Genomic DNA, 21,300 nt, shown 5'->3' with positions numbered 1-21,300 from the left:
TATTAATCTTTTTCTAAAAGATAATGCCTGTTGTATATAGAACACTGCTTTACGAAGGCAGAATTATCCGTCTGAAAATAAATGATTATACCTCATGACTACAGACAAAGATATGGAAGACAAACTAAATATTCATAAGGTAGATTCAGTGGAAATTTTGGTTGTACTTTATAAAAGCAATCTGGTTTCTTATATCTATTTTGTGATACATGCAAACATAGGAAAATTCTGGATAAAGTTTTATTAACTTCCAAATAATTGAAGTTCTGTACATTCTTACCCATAGTGATATTTTATTAATTAATCCACATTATCATAAATCTAAAATTGTTCACAAAGATCACTATTGACTTGGATTGTGCACTTAAACTATAAATGCCGTTATCTAATGATACTTTAAGGAGTATTTGGACGAGGCATCAGTCACACTGTGGATACAATCTGCTTTCTCTGGCAACTTATTATTAATGTAAAATGAGAGTCCATATTGATCTTTGCTTATGCAGGCAGTTCACATGAATTCCATGAAACTGAAAGTGAACAATGAAGGGCAAACTGGCTTCTAATCAAACAGTAGCTTGAAGTTTGAGTGCAAATATCTCTTTTGTAATAAACAAAGATATCTTTCACTTGCAGAACTTTCCATTGTAATGAAGTCATGGTTAGAACAGTTAAAATAGGATAATGCTTGAAAGTGAATGAGTACATGAATAAGATTTTTCTTTGCTTTACCTAACCCCTGCCCTTTTATCCATTTACAGTTATTCAGGAGCAAGAAAATGAACCTGTGCCCCTATCCTCGAGCCCGGACATCTGCTTAAATAAGTCACAGTTAGATGACTGCCCAAGGGACTCTGGTTGTTATATCTCATCAGGAAATTCAGATAATGGCAAAGAGGATCTGGAGTCTGAAAATCTGTCTGACATGATACATAAGATTACTATCACAGAGCCAAGCGACTGAGCACACATTCTCAACTATTACCTACAGATGCGTTCCATTTTAACTCTTCTTGAGCTAAAACATCAAACAGGAGAGGAAATATTTGTAAATAAAACCTAGAGTTTAAATGTTTTAATCTGAATAATTTGTACGTAAAATTTTGTATCTCTAACATTCCAAATTATTGTCAATAAAACACATATTTATTATTTTAAATGCTATATGCTAATATTTCACTTGCCTGTATTAGAAAAGTATAATGTAAGACTTCGGTATGTGTGACATATGCTTTATTTTATAAATACGATACCTGCAAAAAACAAAGTCACCTTTTTTCATACCTGCCAGTTTCGAATTTTTATATGTTATTGAATAAATAGTAGTAGAGGAACCTCTGTGGAAACAAGTGGTCCAAGCAATGTTATATTCATTTTTATACTTATTGGGAAAGTGTGAGTTAATATTGGACACATTTTATCCTGATCCACAGTGGAGTTCTAGTAATTATATTTTCTTGATTTCTTCACCTTGTTTTCTGGTATAAAAGTAAAGATAATGTGTTGTCACTTCTGGCTTAGTGAAACCAATTGTAATAATTATGCAGATGTTTTTGTCTTTAAGTGTAAATATTTTTAAGTTTGACATACCCTGATGTTAATAATAAAAAGAACTATTTGCACATTTCATTTTCCAGAGTAGTGGTACTTAGGGGTTTTAGTATTGGACTTTAGAGAAAACACCTCCTCCCAGACATCCCACACTTTTTGTATGTAATATAAGTGCCTCCCATGGCAATAATCTCAGCCTCATCTGTCCCCTAAACCCCGGTGATGTTTATCTGACTCACATGATACCCCCAGGAAACTTCAATTCAACATAACCAAACCATTAATTTTCTCTACAAATTTTTCTCTGCTTTTATATTCTCAACTTCTCTTTACTGCTGCTAACACCCAGCCAGTCATCAAAGCAGAAAATCACTTCTTGCTTCATCTCACATATATCCTCCTCAGACAAATTCAATAAGTAATCAAGCCCTATGGATCCTACCTCTAAAAATGCCTTCATGTTCATGGATTTCTTTCCATTTTCACGGTTGTTGTCTTGCTTTGGATCCTCGTGATCTCATGTGTGGAATATTGCAGTAGCTTTCCAACTGACCCCTACCGTCTCATCCATCCTCCACAGAGCCTCCAGATAAATCTTTCTAACCCACAAATTAAATCAGGTACTTTTCTGCTTGAATGTTTTGGATGGCTCCTCATTGTCTTGAGTATAATATTCAAACGTTCTTCCAGGCTGTGTAAGGTTTTCCCAATTACTTTTTACCTACCTTATGAATTGTAACTACCCCCTCACCACCACCGCCATACACGCACACATCTCAATATACACTCCTGTCATAACAATAGACTTGTAATTTTTTTCTCTTTGTGACTTTTCATATGCTATTTATTTTCCTGGAGTGTCTCCTGCTATTTTCCACATTAGGAAGTCTCCCTCCTTTGTCCATCCTGAAGTTCGCTTACTCTGTGAAGCCTTCCATGATTCCCTTTGGTACTCTCTTCTTTGTGCTTCCGTAGCAACTTGTAAACTGTGGGTCATAGCACTTGTCATATTATGCTTTATCTATTTGTATGACAATTGCCCTTCCATAAAACTGTGGCCTCTTTGTGACAGAGATTATTTTGTTTTGCCTTTTAAATCTCTGGTGCCTAACAATACCTGGCACAGAGTGGGGACTTAGGGAATATTTGTTAGAGGGCATTGAATATGATGATTCTTCTCATAAAATAGAGTCCATCTCTATTTAAATTGATCCAATCAAACTAAAGGTAAGTACCTTCCAAAGTGACCTTTTTTTTAAACAAATAAAGCATAATACCTTAGAAAAAAACAGGAAACACGAAGTGTTACTTCAGATGCTAGCGGACAGCATTACATTGTTAATGCCTGCCTATTTTTCCAGACCCCTGAGATTTAACTGCATATGCAGTGCCCAGGTGAGGCATAAATCACATGTCTAGCTCTATTCTTCCCCCTTCATGGTGTGAAATGGTGTTTCAATTTCAGTTTTCCAAGATGCTGCCTCCATCATGACCCCACTCTTGCTAAGACTATCCCTTAGGCTATCCCCCCAAACCGAATATTCTAGGGTGTCCTTAAACACAGAAGTCACTAATCATAATTTTATAACTTTAATCAACCCACTGCCTCGGGGAGATCAAGAAAGGATAGCTCCTTTATGGAGATGCCAAGAAATTTTAAGTTGAGAAGCAACTAACAAACTACTTGACTTTAAAACAGTGGCAATCACGATGACATGTACTCAGCCACAACTTCAATCCCTTAAAAATGAAGGTCCGGTGAAGGATTTAGGGAAATATTTTTGAGGGGAAATGCAGCAGAGGCCTAGAGGAGATTGAAACAGAGGAAGAGAGATTGAATTCCTAAAAAGAGAAGACACCAAGGGGTTCAAGTGGTCAGCAGCAAGGCCTCATCCTGCAGTTCTGCACTGGAAAGGACATGTGTATAGTCGGCATATATTGCACATTAAGGGTGTACTGCTGTGCTCACTTTACTCACAGCTCCTTACCATGCCACTGCAGCTCTAGTCTCAGCTCCCTCTATGTAGGGGAGGGAACATCAACAGAAGGAAGACAGGTTTTGCGCCTTGGCCATGGAAAGCTGAATAAAGCAGAGCAGAAAGATAAGAAATAGCTCATTCAAGGTTGGGAAGTAGTTGAGGAACTTGGACCTTCTGCTGCTTTTGCCTGAGTGAGAAACATGAGTCTGATTTTTTAAGATGGCTAAAGGATTAACATTTTAATAATGATAGGATCATGATAATGGCTTTGTGTTTCCAGGATAAACCCTGATGACATTCCTAGTCTCATTTGTTGATTTATTCACTCAGACATACTTAAGCATGGAACATGTATGCTGTCCAAGACTAAGCCAAAAAAGGTCTGTTTAACTATAAAACTGCATGACCATCATACCACAGCTTCTCTCATTGGAACCCACCGAGTCTTTCATATACACACAGTTGTATATATATATGATGCAACAGTTATTCTGATCCCAGAGATTCCCCGTCTTTCCAAATTCAAGTATGTTGTGACAGCATGCATGATTAGAGGAATTTTATTCTAGATAAATAAATAAAATCATCATAGTTTTTGATGAATATAAAAATTAGATCATTTAAATTCTGAGTTTCCCTTGTTCTATTGCTAATGTAAACATGAATATATCTTCACTCTGAAGTATTTTATTATAATCTTTTCTTTTTTAATCAATTAAATTGCCAAGGAGTTTAGTTCAGAAATAAAATAACTTTTAAAATTTCAAAAGATAGGCAGCTAAAGATTATCATGATTTCAGAAAACGTACAGTTTACTGAGGTTATAGTCAAGTGCCTTGCAACTTCCTGAGTGAGGCCAAATTGATGACATTTCATGTTGAGAAACTTCCGTTACAAGCAGAAGTTCTGAGAAAAATAATAGAAGAAATTGTAGACACTCCATCACTTCACACACACACGCACTTCCATCCTCCCTACAACCATCAAAGAAACTTGTATAACTAATTTGCATACAGACTTCAAGTATCCTTTCATAAAGTGGGAAGTCACGCTACCATCATGTAAAGGTTGAGAGCAAAATGAATAGAGACTAAATATAGGTAAAAGAACAGCAGCTTCCAAACTTGACCAGGAATTTGTCTATAGAAATTAGATAAAAGTAACTTTCCTTTTATGTTACCTCCTATTTAATTGCTGAATTCCTCTGATCATACCCAGTGTTGACCTAAACGTAGAGACTGGAGGAGGTCATGGAGTTGAATCATCTGGTTTGAGAACTGTGTGACTCTGGGCAGGTCATTTATCTTCTTGTTTTTTTGAGACAGAGTCTCGCTCTGTCACCAGGCTGGAGTGCAGTGGCACGATCTTGACTTACTGCAACCTCTGCCCCCCAGGTTCAAGCAATTCTCCTGCCTCAGCCTCCCAAGTAGCTGGGACTACAGGTGTGCACCACCACACCCAGCTAATTTTTGTATTTTTAGTAGAGACAGGGTTTCACCACATTGGCCAGGATAGTCTCGATCTCTTGACCTTGTGATCCGCCTGCCTCAGCCTCCCAGAGTACTGGGATTACAGGCGTGAGCCACCGCGCCTGGCCAGGTCATTTATCTTCCAAGCTTAGTCTTTTTTTTTTTTTTAATCTAAAAAATGTCGTCAATTAAACGAGATAATGTGTGTAAAGCAAACAGCACAATGCATGTAGTATGTGCATAAAAGCAACTACTGTTATTATATCCACTACTTCATTTTACTCATTGATGTCTTGATATTCAGTGGAAGCAGTGTACATGCTACCACAATGCAGGCATAGACTTGTTGGCATTTGAAGTTCTTAAGACACAAATTGTCTCAGAACTAGGATAACTGTGTTTGTCAGAAGCAATGAGAGGGTTAGCTGGCTTAACAGAAATTCTCAGATGAATGACCACTTCTTCATAAAAGAATATTTCTTTGTTTACTCCTGACCAGCTTAGGAAAAAGCTGTATTATATTTAGGTTTGATTCCTCACACCTAGCTTGATTGGAGTACTTTTTTTTTTTTTCCCAAGAGGGAGTCTCACTCTGTCGCCCAAGCTGGTAGCTGGGATTACATGTGTGCGCCACCATGCCTGGCTAATTTTTTTGTATTTTAATAGAGACAGGGTTTCACCATGTTGCTCAGGGTGCTTTTGAACTACTAAGTTCAGGCAATCTGCCTGCCTCTGCCTTCCAAAGTGCTGGGATTACAGGCATGAGCCACCACGCCTGGCTGGAGTTCTCATTTTTGAAGAATGAAGGATTTATAAATAAATGCCTAATGAATGAGTGAAAAACATAAATAAATGTTTTGGGGTTATTACTGGCATTACTGTACCCTGGAACCTGGTCTCTTAAAGATTATGAAGTCACAACTTATTATGCTATAGACAACAGAGAAGCCCTTAGGAAGGCACCCTAAATGTAGATATTTACCTATTTATGAAGCTTATGAGCATTTAGGCAAACAATCTGCCATGAGAAATCAAAGTGCAGAAAGAGGCTGAGAAGCTACCAGGAGCATATATGATCTAATCATAACCCCCGCTTCCCTATTCTCATCATGCAAACTTCTCACATTTGAATTCTCAACAGTATCAGAAGGTCTGTATGAGGTACATTATAAGTTTAGAAACCATGAGGGAAGAATCTAAAAAACGACATTAGTATATTCCGTGGTTTCTTTTGACCTTCTGGGGTCCCTGATGGGCCTGAGTGCAAAGCCCCATTTCCTCATAGGGCAGGAGTAGAATCCTGATGCGTAAGGCTAACAGGATCGTTTCCTTTCTGAGTTCTTGGGCACTAGGCCAAGTGAATGGGCAGGAATCATCCCAGTTGCAGAGTAAAATGGGGTGAAAAGCACTTCTGGCAAACTTTGTTCATATAAATTATACTTGTTTGCAATTCATCAACTCCTTCTCTACTTTATATCCATATGTAATGTAAATGATTATCTTTCTCTGAAGCTCTGTAATGATGCACAGCTCAAAAATGTGATAGAATCAGCTAAAAGAGAGCAGATGGAAGTTTTCCCCCAATATGCAGATTCATAAAAAAAATTGAGAACTCAACAAAAGGAGATACATAAGTACTTTTACCCGGAGCTGCATGGACTTCTGTATGACAGTAAGTTTCTGCAACTATTCATTCCAGAAACCTTTACTCAGTCATTTCTGCAGCAGTCATTGAAAAATCTCTGGGAAAAAAAATATGTGTCTGTGTAAAACAAATATATTTTCCTTTGGATTTTTATTGCACCTTAGAATCCATGATTCAGGAAGTAATGGTTAAATATTTTACTAGAGAAATACAATTAGAAGGCAAACCATGTAAAAAAAATGAGTCTTAAGTGTTTCCTTAGCAATACAAACTACAGAAATTTAAAAGCACACTATTAATCTGAAACAGCGATATAGGGAGAATAATGAAGTGTCTGGATTGCATTTGTGTTTTTTTAATAAATATCTGATTACTTGGGGGCTAAGGTGGTTCATGTTGGTAAACTGAAGATACAGCAATGCTGCTAAAAATTGTGTTAAGACAAAGAAACCAACCATAAAAGAAAATATGGGTAATGGTTAAAAAAAAAAAAAAAGAACTATATCTCCGGGAGTGGTGGCTCATGCCTGTAATCTCAGCACTTTGGGAGACCGAAGCCGGCAGATCACCTGAAGTCGGGAGTTCAAGACCAGCCTGGTCAACATAATGAAACCCCATCTCTACTAAAAATACAAAAATTAGCTGGGTGTGATGGCACACCCCTGTAGTCCCAGCTACTTGGGATGCTGAGGCAGGAGAGTCATTTGAACCAGGAGGTGGAGGTTGCACTGAGCCGAGATGGTGCCACTGCACTCCAGCCTGGGTGACACAGTGTGAGACTCTGTCTCAAAAAAAAAAAAAAAAAAAAAAAGAACTATATAAAATCATTCAAAGGGTGGTTATGAGTTTTGGTAACACACAATGAAAGAAGTAGCATTCATATTAAAATGAGATGTTTCTGACTCCCCTCTCCAATCTACTCTCCACTTGTGAAGCCTGGATATTCACTCAGAGATGTTAACCTGTATAACCTACTACATTCCGATTCCATCCCTTCAGGTTCCTGTTTGGTCTGAGAGCAGAAAGTCCCCTCACTCCCTGAGGAGTGAGGTCAGGGTATTCGTTCTCCCTATGAAGTCACCTTGTGCTGGTGCTTCCCTTAATCAAAGGTCACTAGTCCTTTCAAGGCGACCTTTTACATGACTCTCCTTCCTTGAGATTCTAGTAACTGCTCCTTCCCCTCATCTCTTAGGGTCTAGATTGAGTAACAACTTTGGAGCTGTTAGCTCCCACTACGGGCACAGCCCTTATTGGTTCCCCTGCCCTCCTCTTTGCCCACACCTTTGTAATTGTCCCTTTATAAATAAGCCTTCCTGGAATTTCCTAATTTGATTGTGTTTCCTGCTGGTAGCTGGACTGGTACAGTGATCCACCATCCCTCATGACTTCTAAATACTTAGGTCATGTGTTTGAATCCAGTGAGCTCTGTGACTCCAGTATAACTACATGTACATGGTCTTGGCCATTTTTTCTATTTCACTACCAGCCACCAGCCTTGCTGGCAATCAACTTGCTTTAGGAAAAGAAACAAAAAATAAAAAGAAGAGGAGAGGAGAGGAGAAGAGAGGAGAGGAGAGGAGAGGAGAGGAGAGGAGAGGAGAGGAGAGGAGAGGAGGGGAGGGGAAAGAAAAGAGAAAAGGGTAAAGAATTTCCACTAACTCCATCAAAATTCATGTCTTGTACCCTTTCAATTCTTTATCCACCTGTTTCATGGGGCCTAGACACATACTTCTCCTTTTTCCAAGAAGCTAAGAATTTCTGGAAGTGGAGTGACTGGCAGCATATAAATGGAGGTTTTCCTGTTGCAGTTCAGGCCAACCTAACTGCAATTAACACTTAATTAACATTCTTCTCTCTTTTACTAATAAACAAATCCACTGTCCACTTTGCTATGAAACGCAGGGGTCATTTGTATTGGAAAAATGCATCATCCACCAATATTAATATTCATCCTGCAGTCATATGATAAAGCAGAATGAAGGAAGTGCATATTTTAGGCTGCTTGCTACCTAATAAGAAATATCTGACATTAATAGCATTTCGGAGGTATGTATAAATATGATAGCACATAGATACTGAAATTATATTAGCAATTTTTTACTCTCAAAATTGTTTAATTCTAAGTTATATTTCATCTCAGTATCACTCACTGCATCAGGCTCTCATACACAAACTCTTAGACCTCTTAGTCTCAAAAGAGGTTGTTGTAAAGTATGGATGCCTGGATAATTTGCATGATAGTATGGATGCCTGGATAATTTGCATGATTAATGAAAATATGTTTTAGAATATTAAACATTTTAAATGTTAGCATTTAGTAGACTTTCTGACAGAAGTTAAAAAGACTATTAGAATGACTGATGAATTGCTACAGTACATTAGCCCTCAGAACAAGGAACGTGCTAAAGGACACTTAGGAAACGTAGCTTTCTTGTTTTTTCCTTTTCTCTCTCACTCTAACTAAATTGTCCTTATGTGACCTTGGCTCAGATTTAAATGACCAAGCACTGGAATTTGCAAAGTTTTGAACTTGCAAATTAAATGAAAAACTATAGGCAGAGAGGGTGAAAGAAAGCAACTAAATTAGCCAGTGCTTTGGACACAGTATGTCTGGCCCATAGTAGAAGATTCACAGAAATGTGTTGCAGGAATGCAACACCTTCTTTCATGGTTAAGATGGTCTTACCTCAGCACAATGGAAACAAATGAAATAGAAAAATCTCTCCCTGGTTAATGACAAGGTCACTGATAGTTCATCTGTTTAGCTAGGGAATGTAGATTTACTTATATTTTTCTATCTGGTAGGATTTGTATTTCAAAATAAAGCTGTACCTTTTGTAATTTTCTAGAGCCTTTTGTCTTGGATGGCTACAGAGTTTATCAGGACCTATTTGTGCATTTATTTACCTCTCTTGTTATACTTTGAGATGAAATATATAAGAAAGGACTGTCAGGGAGGCGTTTATATCTCCTCTGGGTAAAAAGTAAAAGCCCATTGAAAAGTTAGGGCCACAGGAAATATCAAAATAAATTCTTAAGGTAGAAGCAGTAAGCGGCTTAATAGCCTTGCTTTGGGGGAGACAATTAACATTACTTTAATTTATGGGAAGTATTATCATGAAGTTATGAGCTCCATCTCAGCCCTACTTGCCAAAAGCCTGCTTCTTCAGGCAGTGTTTTCTTGATAGTGTTATTTACTTGATAGTTTTCCAAAGCTCAAGTATTACACAGTATCATTATTCCTGTGTCAGGGATCATGGAGAAACGTACACTAGGGTATGTCATCTAAAATCCCATTACTTAGTCATTAATGAGAATAGTGGGCAGAGCAAGTATAGGAGGCTGAATCATAGCTCCCCAAAGACAGCAGATTCGAATCCATGGAACTTCGTAAATGTCACCTTATTTGGGAAAAGGGTCTTTACACATGTCACTAAATTAAGGATTTTATAATAAGAAGATTATTCCTGGATTCTGTGGGTGGGCCCCTAAATGCAATCACAAGTGTCCTTATAAGAGAAAGACAGAGGGAGATGTAACTCATGGAAAGGAAAAGATACTTGGAAGACAGCAAAAATAGATTTGAAGATGCTGGCCTTGATGAATAGAGTGAAATAACCATAAGCAAGGACTGCTGGAAGCCACCAGAAGCTGGAAGAGGCAAGGAATGAATTCTCCCCTAGCACCTCCAAGGTATGGCCCTGCAGACATACCTTGATGTTAGTCCATTGATACTGATTTCTGACTGACCTCCAAAACCAGGAAAGAATAAATTTCTGTTGGTTTATACCACCAAGTTGGTAGTTAATTTGTTATAGCAACCACAGGAAACTAATACAGCCAATAAACTATTTCCAGTATTAAGAGGATTGTGATGCCTATTCTTGGCATTTACTAGTAGACCATAGGAAAAAGTAGATTATTAGCAGTAAGTTTAATACAAATACATATAAATATCTATATCCCTTAAAATCTATGTGTACCGTTATTTTCTTATACATGTGTAGCCTATGTTCAATCAACAAATTTTTTTTACAACAGGACAGAAATCTCCTTCAATAAAATAATGAATTTATGAATTTAACAGTTAAGTATATGCTATTTTTATCCCTCAGATGTTTTAAATTTCCATGTAATAAGATTATTCTCTCCTTCATCCCCACTGGGAACATAGCTGTTACAGGCTAAAGAGCGTTATACAACTTTAAAATGTTCTTGCAAAGCAAAAACACTCTGATTTTGGCTTTATTAAAAGCAGAAAGTTCTTTAAAGACCTGTAAATATATGCTTTGCCACTCCCTGAAAGTAAAGTGATTTTTTGTATCATGATTTATTTGTTCCTACATTCCCTCATCAACTGTTTATTGAATATGTTCTAGGTACCTGGTAAATCTTCTAGGCTCTGGGAAAAATGAGACAAAACACCTGTTCTCAAAGAGTTAAGAGTTAAGTGTGGTCCTTTGGCATATGTGTAAATGAATACATCCTTATGAAATGTGATAAACTACTATGTGTACAAGTGGTGTTGAAGCAGCAATTACAAATAAATTATTTCAGAACCAAATGATCTGTAAATTCAAGATGTTTGGCTACTTTGCCTAGCAGCCTCGGCAATCAAGTTCTGTATATATGAGCTTGAGAATAATTAAATGTGCCTAGACATTTGCAGTAGGAGAAGAATTTAACACTACATTGGATTTTTTTGTATTCCTTATTCTTGTGACCAAGTATTTAGGACATTCACAGGGAAAATTATATTCAAGGTTAGAGTAGACAAGATTCAATATCTTCAGATTTTGGATTATAGAATTAATAAATTATAGCCATTTTTCTCTTGGCTTCAAAAGCAACTACAGTTGCTTATACAGTAAAGGTTGCTTAATTAAAATTTATCCAACTGAAACACCCATTTATCTGAAACAAATGTTTGTGCAATTGACATCAACCAACTCTTCACATGAGTAGTTAAGAATAAACAATGGAATGATGCCCAATGAATATCAATTAAAACAAATTGCTCCTAATAAACTTTGCACAGGTTCATGTTAACATGCACCTGTGTGAGCCCACACCCCCACCCTTGGAACTTTATTATTGTAACTTGTCTTTTTTAAAAGGTCAATTAGCATTGACAGCATCTTAAAGACTGTGTCTTCATTTTATCCTTGAAGCCTCAATTTTAATCACTAATAAGGCACAAGTTTCAGATAGGACCAGCTATATAATGGAAGACAGCCTGAGTGCTTAGAATAAGGGCCCAGTGCAAGATGAAAATGCACAACCTCTTGTTTCAAATGATTAAGAATTTTAAGACAGCAATACAATAGCAGAGCATTAAGCAAAATGTAGACCTTTATGAGAGCACAGCCTGTGCAAAAAACAAGACAAGTTACATGAAGCTGGCCCTGGTTTCAGATATTCCTTATCAACACTTCACATTTAAATTTTTCCACAAAATCAATGTGCAAAAATCACAAGCATTCCTATACACCAATAACAGACTGAAAGAGAGCCAAATCAAGAACGAACTGCCATTCACAATTGCTACAAAGAGAATAAAATACCTAGGAATACAACTAACAAGGAAAGTAAAGGACCTCTTCAAGGAGAACTAAAAACCACTGCTCAATGAAATAAGAGAGGACACAAACGGAGAAATATTCCATGTTCATGGTTAGGAAGAATCAATATCGTGAAAATGGCCATACTGCCCAAAGTAATTTACAGATTCAACGCTATCCCCATCAAGCTACCAATGACCTTATTCACAGAACTGGAAAAAACCACTTAAACTTCATATGGAACCAAAAGAGAGCCCTCATAGCCAAGTCAATTCTAAGTAAAAAGAACACAGCAGGAGGCATCACACTACCAGACTTCAAACTATACTACAAGGCTACAGTAATCAAAACAGCATGGTACTGCTACCAAAACAGAGATATAGACCAATGGAACAGAACAGAGGCATCGAAGGAAACACAACATGTCTACAACCATACAATCTTTGATAAACCTGACAAAAACAAGCAATGGGGAAAGGATTCCCTGTTTAATAAATGGTGTTGGGAAAACTGGCTAGCTATGTGCAGAAAGCAGAAACTGGACCACTTCCTGACACCTTACACTAAAATTAACTCCAGATGGATTAAAGGCTTAAATGTAAGACTGAACACCATAAAAACCCTAGAAGAAAATCTAGGCAACACCAGTCAGGACACAGGATTAAGCAAGCACTTCATGACCAAAACACCAAAAGCATTGGCAACAAAAGCCAAAATAGACAAATGGGACCTAATCAAACTCCACAGCTTCTGCAGAGCAAAAGAAACAGTCATTAGAGTGAATTGGCAACCAACAGAATGGGAAAAATTTTTGCAGTTTACCCATCTGACAAAGGGCTGATATCCAGAATTTACAAAGAACTAAAACAGATTTACAAGAAAAAAACAAACAAGCACATTCATAAGTGGGCAAAGGATATGAACAGACAGACACTTTACAAAAGAAGACATACATGAGGCCAACAAACATATGAAAAAATGTTCATCGACACTGCTCATTAGAGAAATGCAAATCAAAACTACCTTGAGATACCATCTCATGCCACTTAGAATGGCGATCATTAAAAAATCTGGAGACAATAGATGCTGGAGAGGATGTGGAGAAATAGGAACACTTTTACACTGTTGGTGGGAGTGTAAATTAGTTCAACCATTGTGGAAGACAGTGTGGCGATTCCTCAAGGACCTAGAAATAGAAATTCCATTTGACCCAGCAATCCCATTACTGGGTATATATCCAAAGGACTATAAATCGTTCTACTATAAGGACACATGCACATGAATGTTCACTGCAGCACTGTTTACAATAGAAAAGACCTGGAATCAACCCAAATGCCCATCGATGATAGACTGGACAGGGAAGATGTGGCATATATACACCATGCAACATTATGCAGCAATCAAAAACGATGAGTTCCTGCCCTTTGTAGGGACATGGATGAACCTGGAGAACTGACACAAGAACAGAAAATGAAATCCCGCATGTTCTCACTCATAGGTAGGTGTTGAACAATGAGAACACATGGACACAAGGAGGGGAGCACTACACACTGGGGTCTGTTGGGGGGAATACTGGAGGGACAGTAGGGGGTGGGGAATTGGGGAGAGAGAGCATGGGGAGAAATGCCAGATATAGGTGAAGGGGAGGAAGGCAGCAAATCACACTGTCAGGTGTGTACCTATGCAACTATCTTGCATGTTCTTCACATGTACCCCAAAACCTAAAATACAATAAAAAAAATTTTTTTTTCCAAAGACTCTATTGCAGACTTATGGAAAGGAAAACAACCTGCCTACAAGTTACATTATGATCACATCTTCTTTGTACAGGCTTACATCACTATAAAGGCATTGTTAGGTACCCATTAAAACTTCATTTCCATCAAAATGTGGCATGGTTACTTGACTTTGCTTCTCTCTATTCTAATCAGCCTTACTCATATAATTTATGAGGCAAAGAAAATGCTATGTGTTCGTTCCCCCAACAGTGTTTGTTAGCCTCCTGGGCATATTCCCGGTCCTGCTGCATTCAGTTGGGTCCCTGTGATCAGTTCACGCCAAAAGTAGGGCCTGACTCAAAATTTCTGCTTTGAGATTCAAGTCCTTCTTTCACTAGGTTTTCCTTACTCTTTGTCTCCCTTCACCCCCTTACCTATGTGGCTGGAAACAAGGAACTCTGAAACGGGAAGCCTTCCAAAGGAGGAGCTCAAATCCCTGGGTCATTTTTAGAGGAAAGTCATTCAGGAATGTTGCTTGATCCCCATTTGAGTGCTACATAAAATTAAGCTTTATTACATTAAGCTACTTATGTTACTCTAATACTCTATGTTAGAGGTTATGGTAATCTGAGGCAGGGGGATAGGGCCCAAAGGGGTATCGAGATTGTTGAGCAATTCTGATACATATGAACATTGGGCCAGCTTTTGAGAAACTACTGAAGTCATCAGATCGAAAGACTATAAAACAATGTGCTAGCCAATAGCTATGAGGTTATCTTGTGGGGATATTTATATTCTCATAATAGCATGCATTAATAATTTTCAAAGCACTCTTTTCTATGTATTTCTGGAGGATTATGGAACACTGAAGACTTCAACATCACTAACAATGAATTATCTGGAATAGAATGACCAATAGCAACAATGATACTTGCTGAACATACCCTTGAATCTCATAAATTACCACCTGTCTGCCTGTAGGACTCATAGACCTCAAAATCTCAAATTACCGAGGAAGAATTTGACAGAAACCCTGGAATCTGGGCTGAGTCTAAGACTCTGGGAACATTGATCTTAGGAAATTCAGGGCCTGGTGTTATTGGGAGGGACAAGGGGAGATGCCCAGAGTGCTCAGAATCACAGCAAGTGTTCTTTTCCCTTTGGCTGCAGAATGTCAGCATTTATGGGAAGAAGTCGATCAAGTACTTACTGGATCTGCTTAATCAAGCATAATTGTCACTATGTGACTGGCAGTTATTGGAAGATCCTGTGTAAGACAGTGCCAGAACCAGTATGCAAAGAACTACTTATATTATAGACAGCAAAAGGAAAAGTAACTTTTTCCTCAGCACAGGAAATCAACATGATGCAATAAAAGAGCATAAAGTTTGGCCTGTGAGGGAATTGGGATCAGATTTCGTTTCAAAACTCATTTCCTTCAGGTTCTTAAGCATCTAAGATCCAGTTATTTCAAATGTAAAGGAGATGTTAATGTCTACATTGTAGGGTTGTTGGGAAGCTTACACAAGTAAAGCATCTAGCATGCTTTCTGCAAGATTTTACCTCTTCCAAGCTCATTATTTGTATCATATAATATTATTATTGATACCATTCAGATTTAAGCATGAAGAAGTGCTTCCATCAGGCACTTTCAAATTTGTACCATAAAGAATCCCACTAAGCATCATTTCTGCCTTCTGGAAAATTTAGAAATTATTTTGTCTAGTCTTTTTCAAGGCACACAGTGTCAGGCATTTAGCATCATCTATTCTCCACATAGACAGACATATACTCATATTCCAAACATAGCTTCAATTGTCAAAACACTCATAAGTTGTAGGAAATAATACTTTATTAATTATTTATAAAATATTGAACTATCATATTCACACCAAGGGACTTTAATGAGAAAAATTACTTCTCATCCTGAATATTAAAAAGAACTCTTAGGATTCTGATTTATATAGATTTTTCTAGACTGTCCTTTTTATACTACCTACCTTTATAAATGTTTTATTTACTGTGCTGTTAGAGGTCTAGGGTAGTTTACCTCTGAAAAAATGCTAAAATTCTTCAAATATGAATGAGAGATATAATTTAAGGATTATTTGTATGTGTATTTTGAGACATGAATTAGATATCATATAAATTACTATTAATAAAAATCTTTTTTTCAATAATTTCAAAGCTGCCTCCCATTTTAATGTATACAGCAGTGTTGATATAGAAAATAATTTAATTATCTAATAAATTTATTTTAACTGAATTAAAAGCATTTTGAATCTTCAAATATCCTACACTACATAAGATCCCAGATTAAACTCTATAGCAATATCTAAAAGATCAAAATATATCTTTCCACATAAGAGATACAGGATACAAAATTTACAGTTGTTTAATTAGCATAAAGATAGCTATTTCTCCATTATTTGTTTTGTCAATTAGGAAGTTTAATAAACTGACTTAACATTTGTTGATTTTATTATGAGCTTTCAATGGGTAATGTGTCCATTGACCTACCTGCATAATTACAGCAACTATTAATTGAGGTCTTTCTAAATAAATAAAACTCTATTAGACACCTGGAATAAAGAAACATAAAATGCATAGTCTTTTATGTCAATAAATTTGCAATCTCTCTGGAGAGGCAGTACCAATATCAAAGACTATGATAGCAAACCAATCCCATCACAGCATATGCATCACAATAGAGCAAAATCACAGCTGAAGAGCTCAGTGAAGGGAGACGTCCCTAAAGTCTGTGAGACTGGCATATTTGCTTTCTAAACTGAGATATTCTGGTTTTCAAAGTATACAGTTATTGTGTGTGTGTGTGTGTGTGTGTGTGTGTGTGTGTGCTCTATTTTTTCACTGTATTGTTTTAAGGGGAGAAAGACCACAAAGACCTAGTATACATAAAATTATATACTAGGTAAGCTATTTGTGAAGTAGAACTACTTAGCTATATACCATATGATTTTTAAGAGGAATTGTCAATTAAAAACTAATTAACACTAATTATACCAAATTGAACTTCAGTTTACTACAGTACACCAAAGATTCATTTACACATTCTCTTTTCATTGAGTGTTGTGAAAAATTGTTTGCATTTCAGTGATTAAAAGGAAATCTTTGGTACAATTGTTCCATAAGCTTATTTTTTTAGAGATATTTAGAGCCCAAAAGCATGATCCCAGACCTATAAGAATTTATCATCTAGCTGGGAAGGCAGCATTCAGTATGTAATACTGAATGTATGTCTGAGTGAGGATACTATTCCCCAAACCAAAGGAGCCAAATATATTTTAACCCTAAATCTATGAATATAAGAATAATGCTAACATATCCCTTTTTGGTTTCAGATTTCCATTATCTGAAATAATAAAAGACAGGTTGAAGAGAAGTCCTGGAAGAAAATGGCTCCTAAATATGCATTGCTAGAATGTCATAAATAACTTTTTTAACAAAATTATATACTAAGTACTAAACTTGGAGCCTGATGGTTATTTCTTCAAGAGGGGGATTACCATATTCATGGAATCATAGGTGTCAAAGATGGAGGAGACCTGGAAAGGTATATTTCAACACCACCATATTGTAGGAGAGATTTGAGATAGTAGAGGGGTAAGGATATCTATCTATCCATGGTCACACCAGTTTGCAAGTAAGAAGAATTCAGATTTGTACTGAGATCTGGAATTAAGCCTATGCTTCTTTCTTCACATCATGCTGCTTAACTATAAGTAAAGCACAGGGCACTGGGCAAAGTTAGATATTTAACAAAATGTTGCTAATTGAAGTTAGATCTTTTAAAGAAAAAGCAACCTCTCTCATCCTTACAAATCCTCTGAAATTTATGTTTCCTAAACAACATATACTCCATAGGTATGAAAAAGGTAGAAAAAAGGTACCTTTAAAAAGGTACAGTACTTTGGGAGGCCGAGGTGGGTGGATAACAAGGTCAAGAGATCGAGATCATCCTGGTCAATAAGGTGAAACCCCGTCTCTACTAAAAAAAATACAAAAAATCAGCTGGGCATGGTGGCACGTGCCTGTAATCCCAGCTACTCAGGAGGCTGAGGCAGAAGAATTGCTTGAACCCAGGAGGCGGAGGTTGTGGTGAGCCGAGATCGCGCCATTGCACTCCAGCCTGGGTAACAAGAGCGAAACTCCGTCTCAAAAAAAAAGGTACAGTAGTCTACATATCATTAACCTTAAGACACAGCAAATAAGTCAGCAGTATAACGTTTGTCCCATAGAATCATTGTGAGAGCACTATCCAAGAAGAAGAGAATTTACCAATCAAAGGAGCCTTTACAAATCGTTCTCATGACTTCTATATGGAATAAAGGATCTTCACCAGCCAACTTAAAGAAAAATCATACCTCCTATAAGGTGTCTTGAACACCATCAGAGCCTTGTGAAACAACATTTTGATTAGCAAAGTGAAAATGAATCACAATTTTGGCACAGGGTTTTGCTACAGTTTTACTTAAATCAAGACCAATTGGTTGAAAAGAAGAGCTATACAAAGAAGAAAGATTCATTTCATGTGCTGCATTTTGATGAGGCTTCTTGATCCTAGAATTTAAGTTCCATACTTTCCCCAGGACTCATCATTGCCTGATGATAATTACAAAGGTATGGTAATGGAGGGCTTTAAATCAAACATGCATGGTAGATCTGCTGTCACTGCAAGAACCATCTCATTGCAAGCTGGCAGGGAAGGATGTGCTTGCCTTTCAACTGGCAGAGCCGTCTTCTTGGCTGGCATAGAAACTATCTCTGCCTTAAATCTTCCTGATTTAAATTACTGTTAGTGTAATTTGGCTAATTGAAAATGTCTGTCTTTGGAGAAATTTTTCATAATGTTAGTGTCATTTTCAGGGTGCTGAGGAAAATCTTCAGGGCAGCAGTGCTGCCTGTCTGCCTACAAAGCCCCCATTGATCAAAAATACCATCCAAAAACTCCACTTAGGCAAGGGGTCATCCAAGGACATGCCAGTGACTCTCTCTTGCCAAATGGTATACATGAGCAAAGCATCTCTGAGAGAATGTGAAGCCTCCAGTAATGCATACCATGTAGATGGGGTATTCCCAGCCCATCCTGGACAGCTCCAGTTATTTCGAGAAGTAGTGTGGAACTGGAGCAGTCTTAAAGGAAAATTAGCCATCTTTAATTTTAAACATAAATTTATGTGACAGGCCACTTGAAGGAAATAAGCAGGGGAAGAAAAAAAGGTCAAAGTAGACATAGCTTTACGATTGAGCCAGAAACCACAGTTGGGACACCATGTGTTAAAAGTTGTGTAAAGGTGTTACTGGGAGTTGCTTGGAGGTTGGCAGTGTGGGGCCGAAGGGTAGCAGATGTAGCGACTATATCGCGCAAACAAACTTACTATTCGAATAAATACAACAAGCAGTTTGAGTATTGGCATGTCATGCTGCCCAAAGACTTAGCCAAGCTGGTCCCTAAAACCATTTGATTTCTGAATCTGAATGGAGGAATCTTGGTATTCAGCAGAGTCAGGGATGGGTCCATTATATGATCCAGAAACCAGAACCTCACATCTTACTGTTCTCGTGCCCACTAACCAAGAAGCCAAGGAAATGAAGCTGGCAAACCACTTTTTAGCCCCAAGTTTTACACAGCTGTCCTTATTTCCTAGCATCTTTCTGATAACATTATTATGTTGCCTTCATGTTGCCCACTTTGATATTTAAAAGATGTTCAATACACTGTTTGAATGTGATGGTAACTGCTTTGCTTCTTGAGTAGAGCCACCACTATCATAGCCCAGCCAGATGAGTGCTCTGTAAACCCACAGTCTCAGTTGAGTATGACCCCAGAAGCTATGGTGTGCTCTGTATCCAGAACATACTTGGAAGATGGAGGAAGCATCTGAGATTAAGACCATGGCTGTTACAGGGATCATGTAAACTTGCTGTTTTTGTTTCTTCCTGTCAGGTGTTGTATATTTGGTGACTTGTGGATTTATATTTCAATGTTCTGGAAACTTTCCATTTTATTCAAGAAATCTGTTTATATTAAAAGCCTTGATTAAAGAGGAATTTTTTATAATTAAAAAAAGTTGTGTAAAAACTGTTTTTTAATAAAATCACAATGAATCCAGTGTTGCTTTTCAGTGTTTTTATTTCCTAATTATTTCATCTCCTTTTAAATCTCTGAATCTCTGAGTTAATTTTCCTTAACCTTTAAAGCACTAATCTGCTAAAATAAAATGAGCAAATCATTAATTATTGTCCTGAAATGGGAGGTTAAATTACATACAACCTACTCAAATAATACCACAATGCATCAGTAAATTCAACAAAACAAACTGATATCATTAGTAGAAAAAAGAACGCAGTCTCTGAGAAGGCAAATCCTCTTTTGTTTTGTTCTTCCTGTTCTGGCCCATCTTACCCTTACTGGGCCTCCAGTTCTCCCTTGTCCTGAGATTCTGAGTCCCCTTATCTAATCTGGGTCTTATAACACTTGCTGGTCTTACCAATGACTCACACTTTTCTCTGCTTTACTCCTCCTGAACACTGTCTGGCTTCAAACTTGTCCTTCTCCCTTGTGTGGTTTACTGCTTCAAAGTCTCCTCAACTGCCAAAAACTAGCATTTATAAACATTCATAAACACAGAAAGATTTCAGTTATAATGATCAATCCAGGACCACCCAAAACAGAGACTTAGCTTTGGGATCTGATATTACACCAGTTATGCTGTCTTCAAAGCTCATTTCTAAAGGATCAGAAATATGCATTGGTGAGCACTCTCTATTATATATCCTAGGTTGAGCCCATCTATTTAAAACTACTACCCAGGTTGGCAGAGCTATCTTCCACAGTTTATTTGTAAGCCAATTCTTTGGAATGCCTTTTCTAGTAGAAACTGTCATCTATAGATTGGTTTAAGTCCCAGGCCAACTCCAAATATCTATCTAGCCCACAAAGTGCATGAAGAATAGTACTCAACTAAAAGAAACTGGAAGCCTCATATAGAAAAAGTTGAAAAGAAGCATAAAGATTATATAACCTAACTCTTTTAATGGTATAGATGAGAAAATGGAGATATTAGAAAGCTAACTCTTCCATTCTAATGCAGCATCCAAGAGGTAGAACTAGGAGTTCTCTTTATTGCCAAGACTGGGCATTATCTCAATTGACCCCCATGACAATCTTAAATAATTAGCATTATTATTCATATGAGGAAAGCAAAGTCAAGAGAGTCCAAGTAATTTGGTCAAGGTCATACAGCTAGTACCAGTAGTGTGGTAAAGTGGGATTTAATCTCAGTTTTCTCAGACTTTATTCATGCTTCAGTCTACTGCCCTTCATAGATCTAGTTATTATTTGTCACCATTCTT

General features: G+C 37.3%; 1 protein-coding gene, 1 long non-coding RNA gene and 1 pseudogene across 8 annotated transcripts in view; 2 read left to right on the top strand and 1 right to left on the bottom strand.

Annotated features, from left to right (window-relative positions):
- SAMSN1 (SAM domain, SH3 domain and nuclear localization signals 1) overlaps window positions 1-1,624 on the top strand; it is a 555,105-nt gene extending 553,481 nt beyond the window's left edge. For all 5 annotated transcript variants that reach the window (XM_078358566.1, XM_054248946.2, XM_078358567.1 and 2 more), the window contains one exon: window positions 762-1,624. In XM_078358566.1, the coding sequence (XP_078214692.1) occupies window positions 762-964 (203 nt within the window). In that variant the 3' untranslated portion in view covers window positions 965-1,624. The remainder of the gene's footprint in view (window positions 1-761) is intronic.
- LOC108589410 (uncharacterized) overlaps window positions 1-21,300 on the bottom strand; it is a 207,063-nt gene that overhangs the window by 93,747 nt on the left and 92,016 nt on the right. The gene's annotated exons all lie outside the window — the stretch shown is intronic.
- Window positions 17,479-19,537, top strand: LOC144580705 (cyclin-dependent kinases regulatory subunit 1 pseudogene; annotated as a pseudogene).

This window comes from Callithrix jacchus, chromosome 21, assembly GCF_049354715.1.
Source record: "Callithrix jacchus isolate 240 chromosome 21, calJac240_pri, whole genome shotgun sequence".
Taxonomy (NCBI): Eukaryota; Metazoa; Chordata; class Mammalia; order Primates; family Cebidae; genus Callithrix; species Callithrix jacchus.
Note: the sequence above shows the minus strand (reverse complement) of the source record. Positions and strands in the feature narration are given on the sequence as shown.